The sequence below is a fragment of the Cyprinus carpio genome, chromosome B8 (genome assembly GCF_018340385.1).
Source record: "Cyprinus carpio isolate SPL01 chromosome B8, ASM1834038v1, whole genome shotgun sequence".
In the NCBI taxonomy this organism is placed as follows: Eukaryota; Metazoa; Chordata; class Actinopteri; order Cypriniformes; family Cyprinidae; genus Cyprinus; species Cyprinus carpio.
This window is the reverse complement of record NC_056604.1, coordinates 2,798,032-2,818,229: the sequence shown is the minus strand read 5'-3', so window position 1 is coordinate 2,818,229 and position 20,198 is coordinate 2,798,032. Positions and strand designations below refer to the sequence as shown.

The following is a 20,198-nucleotide window of genomic DNA, read 5'->3' as shown; positions in this document are numbered from 1 at the left end:
CACTGTCCACCAGCAGAACAATACAACCAGAAGCTTCATTCTACAGACAGTAAGAATGATTGTGAATTCTATCATTTAGATTTGAAATATGAAATCTTGAAGTTTTTCAATTTTTTACCTGTTTCATAGACATAATACAACTTGTATTGCATAAATGTGCTATAATTTGTTACTACAAGGGATAATTGATAATAATTATCTGAATCAGATTGCTCAATAACCTCTTCTGTAGATGATACTGGTGTACTCTAAAAATATGATACAATTTTGATAGTTTTTAATGTAAATCAATGAGACCTAGAAATGATATAAATATGAGTCATCACTCTCTTATAATATGCCTTAGTAAGATGATATTTAAATGCTTATTTGATGATGAAAACAGAAAGCAATGATTTAGAAATTTGCCCAGCAAATATGATTCAACGAACCAGTCACTACGTGATTAGTCACATTAAATAAACCCACAGTGAATTATAGTCATTAAAATGTTTATTTAGACAACCATAGCAGAAATCTATGCAACATAAAAATGCCACCATAAAACAGCAAGTCCTGATTTTCTTATACTGCACTCCGCATCTTAACCAGATGTGTTTGAACTGTTGCTCAGTCAGTCTTGAAAAGCAGGATATGTCTATCACCAACATCAAAGGAGACTCCACCTGTTCTCACTTCACAACATTCCTTCATCTGAAAAACCCTGCAACATCTACACTGAAGCATATCGAATCTGCATCATCGATTGTCCCTAAATATACACAAACAGAACAAAAGCATGCGGGACATTTATTAAGAATGGTGTTTTGTAGGATTTATTGCATATATAAATGATACAATGATAAATGTATCATTGTAAAAATGATTCAGTTTTCAAAGCAAAAAGAAGGTGGACATTTGTACAATTACACTAAAAGACTACTTGTACTTGATTGAATGCCTAAAATATCAATCAGACGACAGAAGGCATGTAATAGATTGTGCAACAGGTTTTTCAACAAAGATTTGATCTTGTTTAGAGGCCTTTAAATTATGATACAGGTTAATATTTAATATTTAATAATCCCACAGCAAATGATAAAGTTTAATTAAACTACCAGACCTATGCCACAAAATCATGCCACCACAAAATAGCAGACCCTGGGTCTCTTACACACCCCAGCATCTTTTCATAGAATATGTTTTAACTGTTACTGTCACTCAGGGTGCCTTGAAAAGCACAATATGTTTTTTGCCAACTGTGAAGTTTATATAACAGTTGCTGTTGTGCGACACACTGTAACCAGTGCTCCCCACAATGCATTGCCAGGATGCCTGATGCTTTCTGTCAAATTCCTGTAAGGAAAGACACAATATTAAGATTTCTCTGAACTTACATTAACAAAAACACTCATTCTCCACCATCAGTTCCTGACAGAAACCACAGCACACTTTCACACTTCATGAATCATCAAGACATTCCATTCAGTAAATCAAGAAACTCTAGTATTAACCTTCTTGATGTAGTTAGCAATGTTGATTCCCTTTTTATACATATTCACAGCCAGAAGAGCGCACTGAAGAGCGTCCCGCTGCATCTCATCACTCATGATTCCTTTTTTTATATTAATTGGTGTTTTCGCCATGGTTATTCTGCAGTCATAAACACAGATTGTATATAAAATGAGCAAGTATGAAATTAATTAAACAGGACCAAATCTGGAGATTACCTAACAACTGAAATAACCTCAGATATTATTCAGCACGGAGAATAACCTGCTGCCATATGACCAGAAAATGTTGGCCAAAATGCAGCAACCAAACTTTACCAAGTAGTCAAACAGGAAATCGGTGTTTAGTTTTTTGGCCTTTTCTGCTCATATGGTTTGTATTTATCTGGTTAAAAAAAAAATACAGTAACAGTAATAGTTGTGAAATATTATTTCAATTTAAAATAACTGTTTTCTATTTGAATACATAGTAAAATGTATTTGATTGCTGTGATAATTTCTCATTATGTTGAAACCCCAATATTTTTATGGAAACTGTGATAGATTTTATTTTTTTGTAACATCAACAATGTCTTTGCTGTCACTTTTGATAAATTAAATGTATCCTGTTGAATAAAAATGATTACGTTCACACGTGTGTGTCTGTATATATTTATATATATATATATATATATATATATATATATATATATATGGAAACTTTTTATATTGTCTTACCTTATTCAGTCTCTGAACAGAATGATGAAGTGATGATTCACTCAGTGTCTGCTGTGTTTGAAAGTACAGTAAATGTGTGACTGACTGCTTGTTCTTACCTACATCACAAGCCAACCTCCTTCCAAACTCTCACTTGACAACATTTCTGCATACAGAAACTAAAGGACAAGTAGGACTAGATTTTTGAACCCTCACATTGACACCTGGTGAATGCTAAGATCTCAAACACACAGGAACGAGACAGATCACTGAAAATATGCTGTCAGTGTAAATGCAGTGCAGCTTCAGGGAATCTGTGCTTTTAATCATCTCACGACAAAGTACATTTTGTGTTTTGATTGACTATTAAGATTCAGTGTTTGTTTAATCTTTCATCACCAAATAAAAAAAAAAAATGATTGAAAAATATAATTCTTTAATCCAATGGACATTAATTAGGAAAAAAATAAATAAATAATGAAAATACAAATTGTTCTAAAACTTCAAGCATTTTAACAAAAAAAGTCATGGCTTTTGAGTGACAGTGTTTCAGTTCACTTTTCCTGTAACTTTATGGTTGCCACCATACTATCCCAAACAAAGACATTAAATAACAATCATAAACGTCACCATCCAAAACATTTTTTTCAGTTTACTTCCTCACAAACATGTAACATCTATTGTCACACTGCGTGCCTGTGACATCATTTCTCACTTATGCATGGCTATTATTAGTGGTCACTATTATTATCTCACATACTTCTTCTTCTTCTTCTTCTTCTTCTTCTTCTTCTAGATCCGTACAAATTTCGGCGCGTAACTAGTCCCGCAGTTTTTGTCACAGATCCACAAAAGAGGTGTCAAATCGTGCGCCCTATTCGGGAATGGTGTGCTATGACTTTTATAAGCGATCGGGTGTACGATGTTCGCACACCGGGCGATATATCGCCCGAAAAATCGCATAGACAATGCATTGCGGCCAACTTTGACAGATCATAGCTCCGAGACAGAATTTCGCAGAAACATGTGAAATCACCACATTTGGAGAGGCTATCAGGCTGTGCGAGAACATACCCCGCAGTGGGGTATAAGTTGTACCCCTGGGACGCAAGAGCCCCCCAAAGTTGCCCCATAGACATACTATGGTGAGAGATCACCCATGAAACAGTGTTTTTCCTACTATGGTACTTTACATAGGAGTTTTGCATTGAACATAACTGTGGATCACAATGTCATAGAGACATGGGAGTGGGCTCAGTTTACTCAGCGAACCAATCAGTATATCAGGATCATTGTGAAGCAGTCAAGCCACGCCCTAGCAACCATTTAGGGCCCCTTAGTAACAAGCTCCATAGACTTCCATTGAAAAATATCAAATTAATATCTTTGGATAGAAGTATCATAGAAACATGATGGTGGGCTCGTTTGACGCGGGGCAGCAAACAACCAATCATGAATCACCTTCAAGACTTCATAGCCACGCCCTAGCAACCATTCAGAGCACCCTAGCAACCCAAAGATAATAGAGGGTTATCTTCAAATCTTAAATGTCATAAAGCCATAAGGGTTGGTTTCTATCATTCATACTGGCAAGCAGCCTTTGAAGTATCTACATTGGCAGCTGCCAGGCCGCTCCCTAGCAACCAAACAGAGTACCCTAGCAACCGTTTTTCAAGATCTATATCTCTGCATCAGAACATCGTACAGACATGGAGGTTGGTTTACATTGGCAATCATCCTTTGGAGTATCATCATTGGCAGCTGTCAGGCCACTCCCTAGCAACCAAACAGAGTACCCTAGCAACTGTTTTTCAAGATCTATACCTCTGCATCAGAATATCGTACAGACATGGGGGTTGGTTTATATTGGCAAGCTGCCTTTGGAGTATCGTCATTGGCAGCTTCCAAGCCACTCCCTAGCAACCAAACACAGTACCCTAGCAACCATTTAGTAAGTATTATATCTTTACAACCCGAAAATCGTACAGACATAGGGGTTGGTTTATATTGGCAAGCAGCCTTTGAGTATCATCATTGACAGATGCCAAGCCACTCCTAGCAACCAAACAGAGTACCCTAGCAACGGTTTTGCAAGACCTATCTCTCTGCATCAAAACATCGTAGAGACATGGGGGTTGGCTTATATTGTCTGTAATCCTTTGGAGTATCATCATTGGGAGCTGCCAGGCCACTCCCTAGCAACCAAACAGAGTACCCTAGCAACCATTTTGCAAGAACTATATCTCTGCATCAGAACAATGTACAGACATGGGGTTTCGTTTAAATTGACAAGCAGTCTTTGGAGTATCATCATTGGCAGCTGTCAGGCCACTCCCTATCAACCAAACAGAGTACCCTAGCAACCGTTTTGCAAGACACATATCTATGCATCAGAACATCATACAGACATGGCGGTTGGCTCTTTTGGCTCATGCTAACAAATAGTATTTAAATATCACCCCATAAACTATATAGCCACACCATAGCAACCATTTAGAGCACCCTAGCAACCATTTAGCCTTATAAAGTGCTTATATCTCTGCTCCACAACATAACACAGACATCATGGGTGGCTACAGTGCCGAGTTTTGCCACTGCAAGCACCACTCACATTTTCTTCAGGAAATGTACATTCTAGTTATATATTACTATTTTGCCACTGCAAGCACCACTCTTATGTAGCTGCTTTAAAACTTTAAACACATACACATCTCTCCCTAAATGTCTCTTCTACTACTAAAATACACTAATACGAGCAGCACACACTCAGTTTGAGGCTGAATTGGTTTCACTCGCTGCGCTCCTTTGGTTCTCTGTATTTCCACTGGATGTAGTCAAAGATGTCCTTCTCACTCTCCACCAGCAGAACAATACAACCAGAAGCTTCATTCTACAGACAGTAAGAATGATTGTGAATTCTATCATTTAGATTTGAAATATGAAATCTCGAAGTCTTTCAAATTTTTACCTGTTTCATAGACTGAGAGGGTCAGCAGTATACCAATATACACTCGAGTCTGCTCCTGAATATTATCAAATTATGCCACATTTATGCAATACAACTTGTATTGCATAAATGTGCCATAATTTGTTACTACAAGGGATAATTGATAATAATTATCTGAATCAGATTGATCAATAACCTCTTCTGTAGATGATACCGGTGTACTCAGGATCCACCAGATGTCAAAAAATATGATACAATTTTGATAGCTTTTAATGTAAATCAATGAGACCTAGAAATGATATAAATATGAGTCGTCACTCTCTTATAATATGCCTTAGTAAGATGATATTTAAATGCTTATTTGATGATGAAAACAGAAAGCAATGATTTAGAAATTTGCCTAGCAAATATGATTCAACGAACCAGTCACTACGTGATTAGTCACATTAAATAAAACCACAGTGAATTATAGTCATTAAAATGTTTATTTAGACAACCATAGCAGAAATCTATGCAACATAATAATGCCACCATAAAATAGCAAACCCTGATTTTCTTATACTGCACTCCAGCATCTTAACCAGATGTGTTTGAACTGTTGCTCAGTCAGTCTTGAAAAACACGATATGTCTATCACCAACATCAAAGGAGACTCCACCTGTTCTCACTTCACAACATTCCTTCATCTGAAAAACCCTGCAACATCTACACTGAAGCATATCGAATCTGCATCATCGATTGTGCCTAAATATACACAAACAGGACAAAAGCATGCGGGACATTTATTAAGAATGGTGTTTTGTAGGATTTATTGCATATATAAATGATACAATGATAAATGTATCAGTGTAAAAATGATACAGTTTTCAAAGCAAAAAGACATGTGAAGCACAAGCTGAAGGTGGACATTTGTACAATTACATTAAAAGACTACTTGCTTGAGTAAAAGTAAGAAAGTGAAAGTGAGGTGACATACAGCCAAGTATGGCGGGGCTTGGGGAGGGTTACGAGGATGCCGGAAAATATTGTAATCGGATTTTATAATTCGTTGTCTGTCCCTTTAAAATTACGCTTTATCGCTTTGCTTTGAATGCACGTGCGGGCGTTGCAAGTCCTGCTCGAGAAGTGTCAGTCAAACCCTCTCTCTCAATGAACCCTGCAATCATCAGTCACAGTGGGCATTATTTAATTGTCTGAAATCCAATAAAATTCATCATTGTCTGAAAGCATTCAGTTATTGGCCTGTATCGAACTCACGTGACATACTTACGTTATAAGATAATTGCCGCCTATTCTAATGATGACAATAACTAATCTAATAGCTAATCTAATGTGACAGAAATGTCTCGTAAATATGAAAGTGGTTCGCAAAAAAGAAAAACAGCACAAGATAAAGTAGAACGTCAGAACAGTTTATTTAAAAAAATTCCAAAACTAACATCATATTTTAACGCAGGCCTAGGGAAAGATGAAGATTCTGCATACATGTAATTAAAATAGGCCTTATCATACTAACATAATGATTTAAATAAAGCACTCTTGTTACTATTAAAGTTGCGTATGCCTTCAGAAGCAAACACTTAATTGCGCTTGATGTTCGTATCACTTCTTTAAAGCAAGATATTTGGGCACATTTCGTTTTTTTACTAAAAAATTTTTTTTTACTAAAAAAATGCTGAATGAGAAAATCGTGTAGGACGTGCTTGATGTAAAAAAAAACTTTTTTAATCGCAATAATAAGTCATGAAAAAGATCTCTGTACTCCTGTTTTACTGACACACCCTAAGCGCGTGTGCAATACTGAATTAAATTGAGAACGATTCCATGACCAAAATGCATTTTTAAACAGTCACTTGTTGCCACCTGGTGGGTTACGTGTAATAGATTCAAAACGGCCTAACAGTAAAAGGGGTGGAACCATAACTTTTAACGATTAATTATGCAGTTCCAATGGATGAGGGCTCAACCCCGGTCGGGCCAGTGATTCTAATTTTTACTTGCCCCACCAAAATTTTCACTGGCCCCACAACAAAAAATGAATACAAGTAAAAGACAAGAAAATGGCCCTATAAAATAAGCATAGATATTGTTTTCATTGTCTTTGTTACATTTAACCTCAATAATAGGTTAATGACAGCAAGCTACTAGATTAACTTATATTTTAAATATTGTTAGACAAATAAACAGTAGTAAGTAATAAAATAGTTAAAAAATAATCAAATTACGAGTAATAGCATAAATAAATACAACAGAACGAACATATAAATGAAATAAATGGTGCTTTTCAAGTTTTTCATGTAGGTTTAAACAGGAGATTTTGAGGTACAGACATTGTAATCTAATGTATAACTATAGAATAGATTAAACTTTATTACAAATTTATCAGTCAAGAGCAGTAACAGATGCATAAAAATGTTTTTAATGTTGAAAATATAAAACGTTAAATACTGTGGGAATTATTAAAAAATGAACACACTTTAAACCTGAAATTAAACCCGCCAGTAGGTGGCAGCGAATCACTGTTAATGAGCAAATCATTGAGATTCAACCGATTCATTCAAGCGGCTGATTCACTCAGGAAGTGTTGCTCAGAGACGCAAAACAATTCTGTGGACTTTGGAACCATTTTCGTTGGCGAAATACAGCGAAACAGATTATTTGGTGTCTAAAATGTAAGTCACTTGATATTAAGTTCTTGTTTATTAAACTGTACGCTGAATAAAATCATCACATTTGTAATCATGCTAATATTTGGAGAAAAAACGGCACTCTTTGTGTAATATTGGTTAACATAGATATTAAATTATTAATTATATGAAATATATACAGGGGCATATTTGAATTCTGAGGCATTAAGACTAAATCACGTGCACAAGTCTAACCTACTAGACTAACGTTACGTCACGTAGTGCATGCATGCACAGAATAGGTGTTTTTTTTGTTTGTTTTTTGTAAAGTGAGATGCATACTTGATAATATCAGATCGTTAAATCAACAATTACGATATCATAGACTACATATAACGCACACCCTACAGCAATGGCCCCGATCGGGCAAGTGACCGCTCCGTCTACTGTCCCGAGCGTCATTCACACTAGCCTCGGGCAATCGGGCAGTCCTTATTGTCGAGCCCTGGAAGGGCCCCTCAAGAGGTAAAGCCCAGGGGCCCCTTATAGTCTTAATGCGGCCCTGCTTGTAGAGCCCTGGAAGGGCCCCTCAAGAGGTAAAGCCCTGGGGCCCCTTATAGTCTTCTGTGCAACAGGTTTTTCAACAAAGATTTGATCTTGTTTAGAGGCCTATCAATTATGATACAGGTTAATATTTAATGCCCGACAACAGTCAGTTAGAAGCCTGCTTTGACTTAAAAAGCAAAAATAATCCCACAGCGAATGATAAAGTTTAATTAAACTACCAGATCTATGCCACAAAATCATGCCACCACAAAAAAGCAGACCCTGAGTCTCTTACACCCCAGCATCTTTTCATAAAATATGTTTTAACTGTTACTGTCACTCAGGGTGCCTTGAAAAGCAGAATATTTCTGTTGCCAACTTTGAAGTGTATATAACAGTTGTCTGTGTATGTTACAAGGCAACCAAAGTTCCCCACAATGCATTGCCAGGAGGCCTGATGCTTTCTGTCAAATTCCTGTAAGGAAAGACACAATATTAAGATTTCTCTGAACTTGTATCAATAAAAAACACTAATTCTCTACCATCAAGTCCCTGACAGAAACCACAGCACACTTTCACACTTCATGAATCATCAAGACATTCACTCATATGGCAGTCATAGTAAGTCAAGGAACTCTAGTATTAACCGTCTTGATAGGTAGCGATGTTGATTCCCTTTTTATACATATTCACAGCCAGAAGAGCGCACTGAAGAGCGTCCCGCTGCATCTCATCACTCATGATTGCTTTATTGATCTGAATTGATGTATTTGGCATGGTTATTCTGCAGTCATAAACACAGATTTTATTTTAATGAGCAAGGACCAAACAGGACCAAATCTGGAGATTAACACATTTTTGTAATGATCTAACAACTGAAATAGCCTCAGATATTATTCAGCTTTGAGAATAACCTGATCTAACAACTGAAATAGCCTCAGATATTATTCAGCTTTGAGAGTAACAATTTAAAATGACTCTTTTCTATTTGAATCTATAGTAAAATGTATTTGATTGCTGTGATAATTTCTGATTATATAACTTCTGAAAATGTATATTTTATTTTCAAATGTATTATTAAAGTTCAAAAGAACAGCATTTATTTGGAATAGAAATCTTCTGTAACATCATAAATGTCTTTGCTGTCACTTTTGGTCAATTAAATGTATCCTTGTTGAATAAAAGAATTAAGTTCATATGTATGTATATGATATATATATATATATATATATATATATATATATATATATATATATATATATAAAGATACATTTTTTATATAGTCTTACCTTATTCAGTCTCTGAACAGGATGATTCACTCAGAGTGTCTGCTGTGTGAAAGTACAGTAAATGTGTGACTGACTGCCTGTTCTTACCTACATCACAAACCAACCTCCTTCCCACCTCTCACTTGACAACATTTCTACATATGGAATATCCAGCAATATTAAAACTGAATTGTATCACTCCTACATCATTACCAACACAAATTCATAAACATACAGAAACACAAACAACACAAGTGGTGTGTGGGACATTTACTGTGAACAGGGTCGTGTAGTATTCGATCTATTAAATAAAAATTGAGGTAATACTGTCACCTCAGCAGATATATGACGCAGCAAAATTATTATAGACGTGTAAATCAAACTGATATTTACTGAAGTTCTACATATGTAAAAATTAGCAACACAATATAATGAATGTCTTGGACAGAAACTAAAACCATTTTTGTGATTTGTAGGACAAGTAGGACTAGATTTTTGAACCCTCACATTGACACCTGGTGAATGCTAAGATCTCAAACACACAGGAACGAGACAGATCACTTCTGAAAATATGCTTTTAACCACCTCAGACACACAACAAAGTACATTTTGTGTTTTGACTGATTCAGGGTTTGTTTAATCTTTCATCACCAAATAGAAAGTAATGATTTAACAATGTAATTCCTTCAAACACATTAATCCAATGCACATTAAATTTTAGAGGAAAATAAAAACAAAAAAAAACCTGAAAATACAAATTGTTCTAAAACTTCAAGCATCTTCACAAAAATGTCATGGCTTTTGAGTGACAGTGTTTCAGTTCACTTTTCCTGTAACTTTATGGTTGCCACCATATTATCCCAAACAAAGACATTAAATAACAATCATAAAAGCTTACTTCCTCACAAACAAGTGTCACACGTAACAATCTCAATGTAACATCTATGGCCACACTGACATCATTTCTCACTTATGCATGGCTATTATTATTATTACTATTAAAAAGCACCAACAGCTACTATTATGTAGCTGCTTTAAAACTTTAAACACAAACACGTCTCTCCCTAAATGTCTCTCTTCTACTACTAAAATACACTAATACGAGCAGCACACACTCAGTTTGAGGCTGAATTGGTTATTGGCTCGCTGCGCTCCTTTGGTTCTCTGTATTTCCACTGGATGTAGTCGAAGATGTCCTTCTCACTGTCCACCAGCAGAGGCTCTCCAGCCACACCTGCATCAAACACAGTCATCACACATCAGCTAGAAAACCAGCAGCAAGTAAAACTAGACTCTTGCATGGACAGAAATTCAAAGTTTAGAAGGGATACAGCTAAAACCCCAACCCTAAACCTACCCCTTACAATAATGCAAAAACAGTAATTATTGTTGTACAGTGTAGTATGCCCTCTAGCCTTAAACACAGATGTCCAGCACTTCTTCTATGCTGTGGTGTATAATCGTGAGTCTCACCAGTGACGCCGAGTGGACGGATGGTGTATTCGTTGAGCGTGAAGCCCTTCTCCAGCGCGTGAGTCCTCATGTTCTTGTTGAATATGTCACTGCCGGTGAAGTACAGCACACCGCAGTAATACTGATCCTTCGGGATAAGCCTGCAGATCCAGAGAGAGAGAGAAACACATGAAGAATATGCTGGAAATACCTCAAATATGATAAAACAGGATGTTTTCTACTATAGACAGCGGGAATGATTTTGGATTATTGTTCTGTTATATTAGACATTAGTAATTTGCATATTTTACATCTTGGTCCATTTTAAAATTTAGTCTAAATGAAATCGTTGATCTATTTAGTACAGGTGTTTTATTATAACAGCAAAATAATATTTCATATTACTCTCAGAATAGGGTGACCAGACTTTTTTTTTTTTTTTTTTATTAGGCTGCTGTCACTTTAAGACCGAATGAATGTAATATACTGACACACATCCGGACTCGCTCTGATCATCCAATCATGAAGAAATTTGGAAATATGGGACAAAACATGATTTTTTCTAAATAAGTCTGGACACTAAAAATAGAGCTGAAATGCTGGACTGTCCCGGGAATAAACAGGGTGTCTGGTCACCCTTCTCTCAGAGGTAACTTGAACTGCATACAAAATATTCATTTAAAAAAATAGCAAGATAGTCACATCACAATGTCCCTAATCTGTTTAGATGATGAAAAAAAAACAGGGTTATTATTGTTTACTAAAACCACTAAAAATGTGTTATTTGAAATAACCACGATAAATTAAACAAAATGTTCAAACTTATTTTATTTCAGCTAGTTGCCAACATTTCTCATTTATGTTTATTTTAAATCGAAGTATTAAAATATCTAAAACTAACTGATGAAACCTATACAAAAATATAAAAACTGAAAAACATATTTTAAAAATAAAACCTATAATAGTATATCAACGCTAATAAAAACTATCACTAGAATAGACTTTATAATGGAAATAATGAGTTGAACCTGATGTCAATACGGCGGTGAAAACACTCTTCTTCATCTTCTTTCTGCAGCTGACACACACCCTGAGGAAAAACATGCCTTATTTATTATTCATTTATTATTTTTATTATTTGAGACGCAGACTGAGACAGACAGAGACCCACCATAAACTTAGTGTCTCCTTTAGAAAGCGTGTCGGTGATGAAGCCGATGGACTCCAGATGATCCACGACGGCGTGAAGGAGTTTGGGCTGCAGGACAGAAATCACAGCAGGAGTTATGAGAAGACAAACCCTGCACGCATTCAATCAGCCAGCCTTTAAAACTGAACGCTCACCTGTTTCTCAGACTGAGAGGTGAAGTCCGGATGGGTCAGCAGTATATCAATATCACCACTCGACTCTGCTCCTGAACATTAACACATGACATCATGGCATGGTTAGATCATACGAGTGATAACTGACGTCAAATATCTGGATCAGAACGATCGATAACCTCGTCTGTAGCTGCCGCAGATGGTGCCGATGTACTCGGGGTCCACCACATCCAGCTCCTTCAGTATCAGAGCCTGCAAACATCAGGAAAACACAGTGAGACTTCACAAATCTGTAGAAAAACATCACGAGGATCACTGACAGAAACTCCAACCTCCATCTCCTGCATTTCTGCACGAGGGATTCTCTTCTCAAACTCTTCAAAGTACCTTAATAGATGAAGACAGGAGCATAAAAATTAAAAACATCATCAATAAAGAGCAGAATGCATTCATTAGAAATACATATAATTCACAAATCAAATATATGTCCAATAGATCTGGGGTTTTCAAACTGAGAGTGCTAGTGCATGGAAAACACTTAGAGAAAAATGTAAAAAAAATAAAATAAACCAAACACAAAAAAAAATTAAAAATCACCAACTTAATAAATAAATTAATTGCAATGAATTTTACATTTATTTTTAAACCGACTAAAATAGATAAAATAAATAACAAATTGATTAAAATAAATATTTAACGAATATTTAAATATTAGAAATACAGTATCTACAGGAAACAAAAAAATAATAATAACAATGGAACCACTAAAAACAGAAACTAAATATATTTTACACATATTTATAATAGTTTTAATTCAACAGAATCATATAGCAGAGCCCAGCTGAACACATATTAATGTTTTTATACATGAAAATATATATCTGCCTTTTAAATTTAATTATGGGGGTCCCTCACAGGAGGATGATCATATTTGGGGGCCCGCAGCATCTAAAAGATTGCTCTAGATTAGCACTTATATGAAGCCAAACGAACATAACTGTTGCTGTAAAACAATTCAGTAATTCATCTGTTCGAATCCAGACTTACTTTAACCCGATCTGCTGATGATGGTTGAGTTTGTGCTCGATCTTCTTCAGATCTAAAACATCAGGTGAGAATTAAAACATGTCACGGCAAATAATACACATGCATATACACTACAGACCAAAAGTTTGGAAACATTACTATTTTTTATGTTTTTGAAAGAAGTTTCTTCTGCTCATCAAGCCTGCATTTATTTGATCAAAAATACAGAAAAAAAATGTAATATTGTGATATTACATTATAATTATATAATTGTATACAATTATATAATTGTTTTAAAATTTATAATACTTTAAATTATCATTTATTTCTGTGATGCAAAGCTGAATTTTTAGGATCATTATCACATGATCCTTTAGAAATCATTCTAATATGATGATTCATTATCAAAGTTGGAAAACAGTTCTGCTGCTTAATATTTTTTCAGAAACTGTGATACTGTTTTAGGATCCTTTGATGAATAAAAAGTAAAAAAAAAAAAAAAAAAAAAAAGAAGCTATGTTTTTAAAATATAAATATTTTTTGTAATAACAATATACACTACTGGTCAGTAATTTGGGGTCAGTATTTTTTTTTTCTTTCTTTTTTTTTTAAAATAAAATCAATACTTTTATTCAGCAAGGATGTGTTAAATTGATAAAAAGTGATAGTAAAGAAAATATATTATTAGAATATATATTATTAGAATTTTTTTTTATTTTGAATAAATGCAGTTCTTTTTAACCTTTTATTCATCAAATATATTAGACAGCAGAACTGTTTCCAACACTCATAATAAATCAGAATATTAGAATGATTTCTAAATGATCATGTGATAGACTGGATGTTACATGTGACACTGAAGGCTGGAGTAATGATGCTGAAAATTCAGCTTTGCATCACAGGAATAAATTATTTTTTTAAAGTATATTCAAATAGAAAACTATTATTTTAAGTTGTAATAATATTTCACAATATTACTGTTTTTTCTGTATTTTTGATCATATAATTGCAGACTTGATGAGCAGAAGAGACTTCTTTCAAAAACATTAAAAATAGTAATGTTTCCAAAGTTTTTCTGTACTGTATATATAAATATATTGGGTCAGTACTGTATATATATATATATATATATATATATATATATACACACACACATATAATATAAATGCATAATAACCATGTATACAAACCTTCTAAGTTCCTGACGCCTTCATCATAAAACTTCCTGGCCGCAGCAGGACTGAAAGACAGAGAATGAATGTGAATCGAGCTCTACACAACACTATTGTTATTGTTGTCTTGAAATCAAGCGCGTCGTACCCGATCCCCGTCACTCGGGTTAAGAAGTTGATGGAGGAGCTTGTGTCATCACTGCGAATCTACAAACACATCACAGTCTACACAGATCTGTTTCTCATATGCACATCATGTATATGTTAATGCTTTCCTTTGCTTTCTCAAAGGTTAATTCAACTCTAAAACATGCATTTCTAACGCACTCAAATACCTTTTCCAGCTTGCGCAGTTTTCCTGTCGTTAAGAACTCATCGATTTTCTCTGCTATCTTTGCACCAACTCCATCCTGAGAGGAAAAAGTACTTAATTAAATTAGTACTTAAATTAACAAGCAAGCATTACTCACATTTCAGGACATTAGTACTAGTAAAAACTAAAAATCTGTACCAGTTTCTTTGCTTCTGCCCCACTTTTGATCTTCTGAGGGTATTTGGCGATCACAGAAGCTGCTTTTCTGAACAGAAAACACCAGACAGAGTATAAACATAAGCTACATATGTCTAGTTATGATATTATATTTTGAATTATTACGTGTCTTACCTGTAAGCATTGTATTTATGGATGGCTCTGTTGACATTTCTCTCATAATTTGCCAATTCTGAAACGTGAAAGACCATTAAGACTAAGAGTTTAGATATGCTTCTGTGTATTAGCTGAGAAATATTACTATAAAATGCTTTTCGACATTTATTAAACAAATAAAACAATCAGGAGAATCGAGTCAAAGCTGGGCAACATTTAAACATAAATAAAAAATATTTAGTTGGAAATAATTGTCAAATATTAATTATTTTATTTATAAATTAAAAATGAGTGTAAACACTGCGTGCTTTTATTTTGTAGATGGAGCACTAATATTGAAACTGTACTCTGATAGCATGCATTAAAACTGGTGATCGTTGCTGTATTATTTCCATTCGTGTGTAAAGATGAGTCTAATATCCCACTAAAGTGAAGTTTCTTGTTTCAAACAGACGTTTTGACCTCAAAAGCGATGTGTTTCTATTCATTCGGCGTTTAAAGGTCCGTTTAGCTTAGCCGCATGCTAACCTGAGCTGTCATCAGCAACACTCACCGATGAGAAAATCTGTGATTCCTTCGTTCAGAGTTTCCTGTGGCGCTTTTCTTTTACTCATAGTTGGGAGTTGTTTAAAATATGTGCGGATAAATGTGACTGTTTTCACTTTCTACCATTCAAGACCACAGCTGAGTCAGCGTCCAACGCTGCCGGACAAAGCCTTAGCATTAGCACTGTAGCCACGCGATATGGCGGGGGCGGGGCTTGGAGACCACGCCCATTGCGCGTATTCCGACAAATCAGAGGCCTTCATTTAATGTTTATAGTAACTAACACGCCCCATTACTGATTAATAAAGTACTTTAGGAATTTTCTGAATGTTTCTAAAATTTATGAACTTATCATAAAAAAACAAACAAACAAATAAAAAAGAAAAAAAACAGATTTTAACTATTTTCATACACTTAATAAAAATCACTGCCACACCAGTTGATCAAATAACAATAAGCAGAACTGTTATTACTTGAATGTACCATAATAAAGCAATGGCATTCAGATTGTATGTGTGATGCGAATATTTTGGGGTACTTTATGGAATTTAATACACATGATAAAACAAACACTGTGTATTTTTGAGTTTTTGTGGTTGGTGCAGTTACTTGTGATTATGTGGAGATCTGATCGAAGCAGAACAGCTTGTGTAAGGTGTAAAAGCACCACTTTTTTAGTACTGCAATGACACATCAAAACAGTTAAATATAAAGATTTGCTAATATCATACTAAATGACAGCATTATGATCAGCACCTTGCCATAATAGATATCCAACAATTTTCAAAATTACGGGATAAAAGGTCATAATAATGAGATAAAGTCAAAACTTTCACATACTCAACCATAACTTTGAGACAAAAGTCATTTATGAGATAAATAAATAATTATTAGAATTATGAGATAAAGTCAAAATTATCAAAATTGTCAAACTTCTTTGTCATGATTTCAAATTGTCTCACATAATTATGACTTTGTATGTAACAATTTTGATGTTTTTCTCATAACATTTGAATTTTCATCTCATATTTATGACTTTTTGATAATTATGGCTGTTTAATCTCAACGATCTAACCAAAGCATATGATTAGCAAAAAATAAATCAGTGATTTCTGCCACTAATATGCATCATATTTAGTGGCAGTGACATTTAATCTCTTTATAGTGTGAAGCGTTCAAATGCAGTGAAGTCAGGAAATGAAAGAGCACCTGCTGCTAACTAATAAATACATACATAATTATAAAAGAAACAGCTTGCTATGAGTGTGGTTTCTCAAGAGTTGACTTTCACATAGACTTTATCCCGTGAGAAGATTCTGATGGCCTCCTCGAGCGCGGACGCTCAGTGTGTCAGCTTTGACCGGGAGAGACAGCTCGCTGACCAGAGACCTGTGAGCTACAGACACACACAGATCTATCAGTCCTCTGAGGAATAATCAACGTGAATCTGTTCATGAAGACATACTTTCTTTGAGGGAGCTCAGGGTCTCCTGTCTCTCTCTTTCAGACATCTGAGTGTGTCCAGCAGGAACGGACGGGCTCCTCTCCTCCTCCTCTTTCTTCCACTGCAGCTTCCTCTGCTCCAGACTAACATACCAGATGAGAGACAGTCAATGTTTAATCCAGATTGATGCAAAGTATGAATATATGGGGAAACACGTGTGTAAAGCAATACAAATGTGATTGTCTGACTGTCTTTAATTTATGCTGATTTTAATAAACAAAGAAAAACAAAGATTCAAAGTGCATTATAAGAGTAATGAGATTCAATATTATATACTAACACTCAAAAGTTTGGAGTCCTTAAGAAAGAAAAAAAATTATACTTTTATTCAGAAATCATGCATTAAATTTAAATAAGACATTTGTAATGTTACAAAAGAGTTCTATTTTACATAAATGCTGTTCTTTTCAACTTTCTAATCATCCTGAAAAATAAAATGTATCTCAGTTTCCACAAAAAATATGATGCAGCAAAATGGTTTTCAACACTGATAATAATCAGAAATGTTTCTTGAGCATCAAATCAGTATATTAGAATGATTTCTGAAGATCATGTGACACTCATTTTCTTTACCAAACTCCCGTATGGCAGGTTCTGTCAAAGAAGAACACGGAGGAGATGGAGGAAGCAGACATTAATCACAGACTTTAACACTTTAACTCAGCAAAGATGCATTAAACTGATCAAAAGTGACAGTAAAGCCATTTATAATGTTGCAAAAGATTCCTATTTTAAATAAATGATGTTCTTTTGAAGAATCCTGAAAAATAAAAAGTATTTCAGCTCCCACAGAAATATTGTGCAGCACAACCTTGTTTCTTGAGTAGCAAATCAGCATATTAGTATGATTTCTGAAGATCATGTGACACTGAAGACTGGAGTAATGATGCTGAAAATTCAGCTGCGCATCACAGGAATAAATTATAATTTATGTATTCACATAGCAATCAGTTATTTTAGATTCTAATAATATGTCTTATTTTTTGCTGTATTTTTGTTATAAATAATAAATAATAACTTTTTTTTTATAATACTCAGGAAACAGTGTGGGGTCTGGAGGAATGGGACCAGAGATCGCTGAGGGCCCTTCACACATACCGCTGCTGCAGAGGTTTAATTAATCTAGAATGGGAAAAAATATAAATAAAGCTTAAAATCAAACTTGTTTCATAATGCAGTTTGCACGAAAGGTACTCTGCAAATGGGGTTAATATAATTTAATATTTTAAAAGTTAAAATAATTACTAAGTTTTATTTATTTATAGGAAAATAAATATATTTATATTTATAAGCTCTATATTAACTATTTTATATTCTTATGATAATGATGTTATTATTATTAGTTGTTGTTGTTTTCAATAATTTAATATTTGAAAAGTATTATATCTTATTTATAATTATATTTATTTATATTTTATTATTTTTATAGTATATATCTATATATTTTATATTCAGAACAAAATACTCTTAATATTCAGCGTTAATATAATTTATTATTTTTTATGATTTTAAAAGTTGATATAATTATTATGTTTTACTTATAATTATGTTAATTTATCTTTTATTATTAATTATTTTAGATATTTATATATAACATTTTTTTTTTACATTCAAACCAGAATGCTTTTAATATGCATCTAATGATCAGCAGGTCAGAATTAAATTAAAATATTACATCAGCTTTTAGCAAGCAGGACATCATGTTATGCACATCATATTATTCATATATGATGTGCATAATTAATTTTCATTTATTTGATCACAGATTGTTGTCCTGCATGAACTCTTGCCATCAGTAAGCACATAACATCCGAATTAGAATGATAAATCGCCATATTATTCTGTCTGAGAGCATAAACAGTAACATGTATAATAAAAATGAGCTCCTGAAGAAGCTTACCTTTAATTAAACCCGCAATTCTTTGATAATTGCGCAGATACTGCGCGGTATTTGCTCATGAGTGTGTATACGCACAGTGAATACAACTATTATCAGTAGGAAGGGAATTACAATAACTAAAATTAATGTTTAGTTCAACATGTGCTTATTTTCTCCATCTTTACATATTCAGCAATTACATTTACATTTAGTAAATTAATTGTGGATATTTTTAAAGTCATTTTTAAAGTCATAACAGGCTTTTAAAGAGGTTTGCAAACACCTGGGTGAATAATAACGTGGTTTTCAGGAGAAACACGAGTTGAGAAATTAAGTTAAGTATTATATCTAGGAGAAGGCTGCAGATTGCGCATGCGCGGTTCGCGTCCGTTAGAAAACGCAGCAGATTGCGCATGCGCGGTTCGCGTCCGTTCCCCTTCACTCTGTCCTTTCGCGCTGCACAGAAACCCCGTCCGGAACATCGACACGACAAACACGGTAAGCGTTTAGCGAGTTATTCTAAGAGTGTTGTAGCGAAGAATTATTAGATGATACAGCAGAAACACAAGAGTTTTAAGAGTCTCCGCTGAGAAATAACGAGCGCTGCTGTTCTTTTGGATCTGTCACGTTCGTTATTCCGACGGTTCGCGTTCAGGGCCGCGGAGTCGTTATAACAGCGTAATTATTATTGATTGTTATATTAATTTAATGTTGGATATGTTAAGTTTTTTTTTAGAAAATCGCTCGGTTTGATTCTCATGCTAGTGTGTTATGCGGCTAATCTGTGTTTCGACACACAACATCATGTCAGCGCTTCATCAAGGACACCGATTCTCTCACCGTATGCTCGTGTAACTTTGATTTTAACGGGTTGAATGTGAAACTTGATCAGATTAAAGTCTGCTTGTTATAATCTTACACTTTTTCTGTGATGATCGTTATATTATTAGCGGAATAACGGACAGCGTCTCGCCGCGCGCCGCATCTGAGGTAACGGTCCGAAATAAACCAATAAACCCGCGCGCTGAAGGAATAACGTTACTCTAATCGATACTGATAATTGATCTTGAAGGTGT

At 34.6% G+C, this 20,198-nt stretch overlaps 2 protein-coding genes and 1 long non-coding RNA gene across 8 annotated transcripts in view; 1 reads left to right on the top strand and 2 right to left on the bottom strand.

Moving 5' to 3' along the window:
• Positions 1-583: 583 nt before the first annotated feature.
• LOC109108035 lies at positions 584-2,359 on the bottom strand. The gene is made up of 3 exons (XR_006155378.1): positions 2,208-2,359; positions 1,494-1,632; positions 584-1,335 (listed from the first exon to the last, which is right to left on the bottom strand). It is a non-coding gene; the product is annotated as an uncharacterized LOC109108035 (long non-coding RNA).
• A 2,507-nt stretch (positions 2,360-4,866) lies between these two features.
• LOC109095156 (DNA polymerase beta) lies at positions 4,867-15,957 on the bottom strand. Of its 2 annotated transcripts, XM_042729226.1 has the most exons (15): positions 15,747-15,957; positions 15,212-15,269; positions 15,059-15,125; positions 14,883-14,957; positions 14,696-14,754; positions 14,566-14,615; positions 13,397-13,448; positions 12,682-12,736; positions 12,529-12,601; positions 12,371-12,441; positions 12,198-12,284; positions 12,055-12,116; positions 11,048-11,187; positions 10,756-10,808; positions 4,867-5,016 (listed from the first exon to the last, which is right to left on the bottom strand). In XM_042729226.1, exons 1-15 carry the CDS (start codon positions 15,805-15,807, stop codon positions 4,975-4,977), a joined length of 1,005 nt encoding a protein of 334 aa, XP_042585160.1. In that variant the 5' UTR covers positions 15,808-15,957; the 3' UTR covers positions 4,867-4,974. The 2 variants fall into 2 exon arrangements, with proteins under 2 accessions (XP_042585160.1, XP_042585159.1); XM_042729225.1 differs by lacking the exon at positions 4,867-5,016 and having other exon boundaries at positions 10,655-10,808; positions 15,747-15,956.
• A 3,514-nt stretch (positions 15,958-19,471) lies between these two features.
• Positions 19,472-20,198, top strand: part of LOC122138206 (voltage-dependent anion-selective channel protein 2-like) — a 14,227-nt gene continuing 13,500 nt past the window's right edge. The window contains exon 1 of one of the 5 annotated variants that reach the window (XM_042729219.1): positions 19,472-19,620. In XM_042729219.1, the coding sequence (XP_042585153.1) occupies positions 19,495-19,620 (126 nt within the window). In that variant the 5' untranslated portion in view covers positions 19,472-19,494. The remainder of the gene's footprint in view (positions 19,621-20,198) is intronic. The other 4 variants (XM_042729221.1, XM_042729222.1, XM_042729223.1 and 1 more) reach the window with 4 other exon arrangements.

Bases quoted from the DNA above. Each gene is read 5' to 3' on its own strand.
- LOC109095156 (XM_042729225.1), bottom strand. From the start codon at position 15,807: ATGAGTAAAAGAAAAGCGCCACAGGAAACTCTGAACGAAGGAATCACA. The intron at 12,737-13,396 runs GTAAGTCTGGAT...TCATCTATTAAG, and splicing joins CATCAGCAGATCGGGTTAAA to GTACTTTGAAGAGTTTGAGA. The intron at 12,117-12,197 runs GTGGGTCTCTGT...GTTTTTCCTCAG, and splicing joins AAGGAGACACTAAGTTTATG to GGTGTGTGTCAGCTGCAGAA.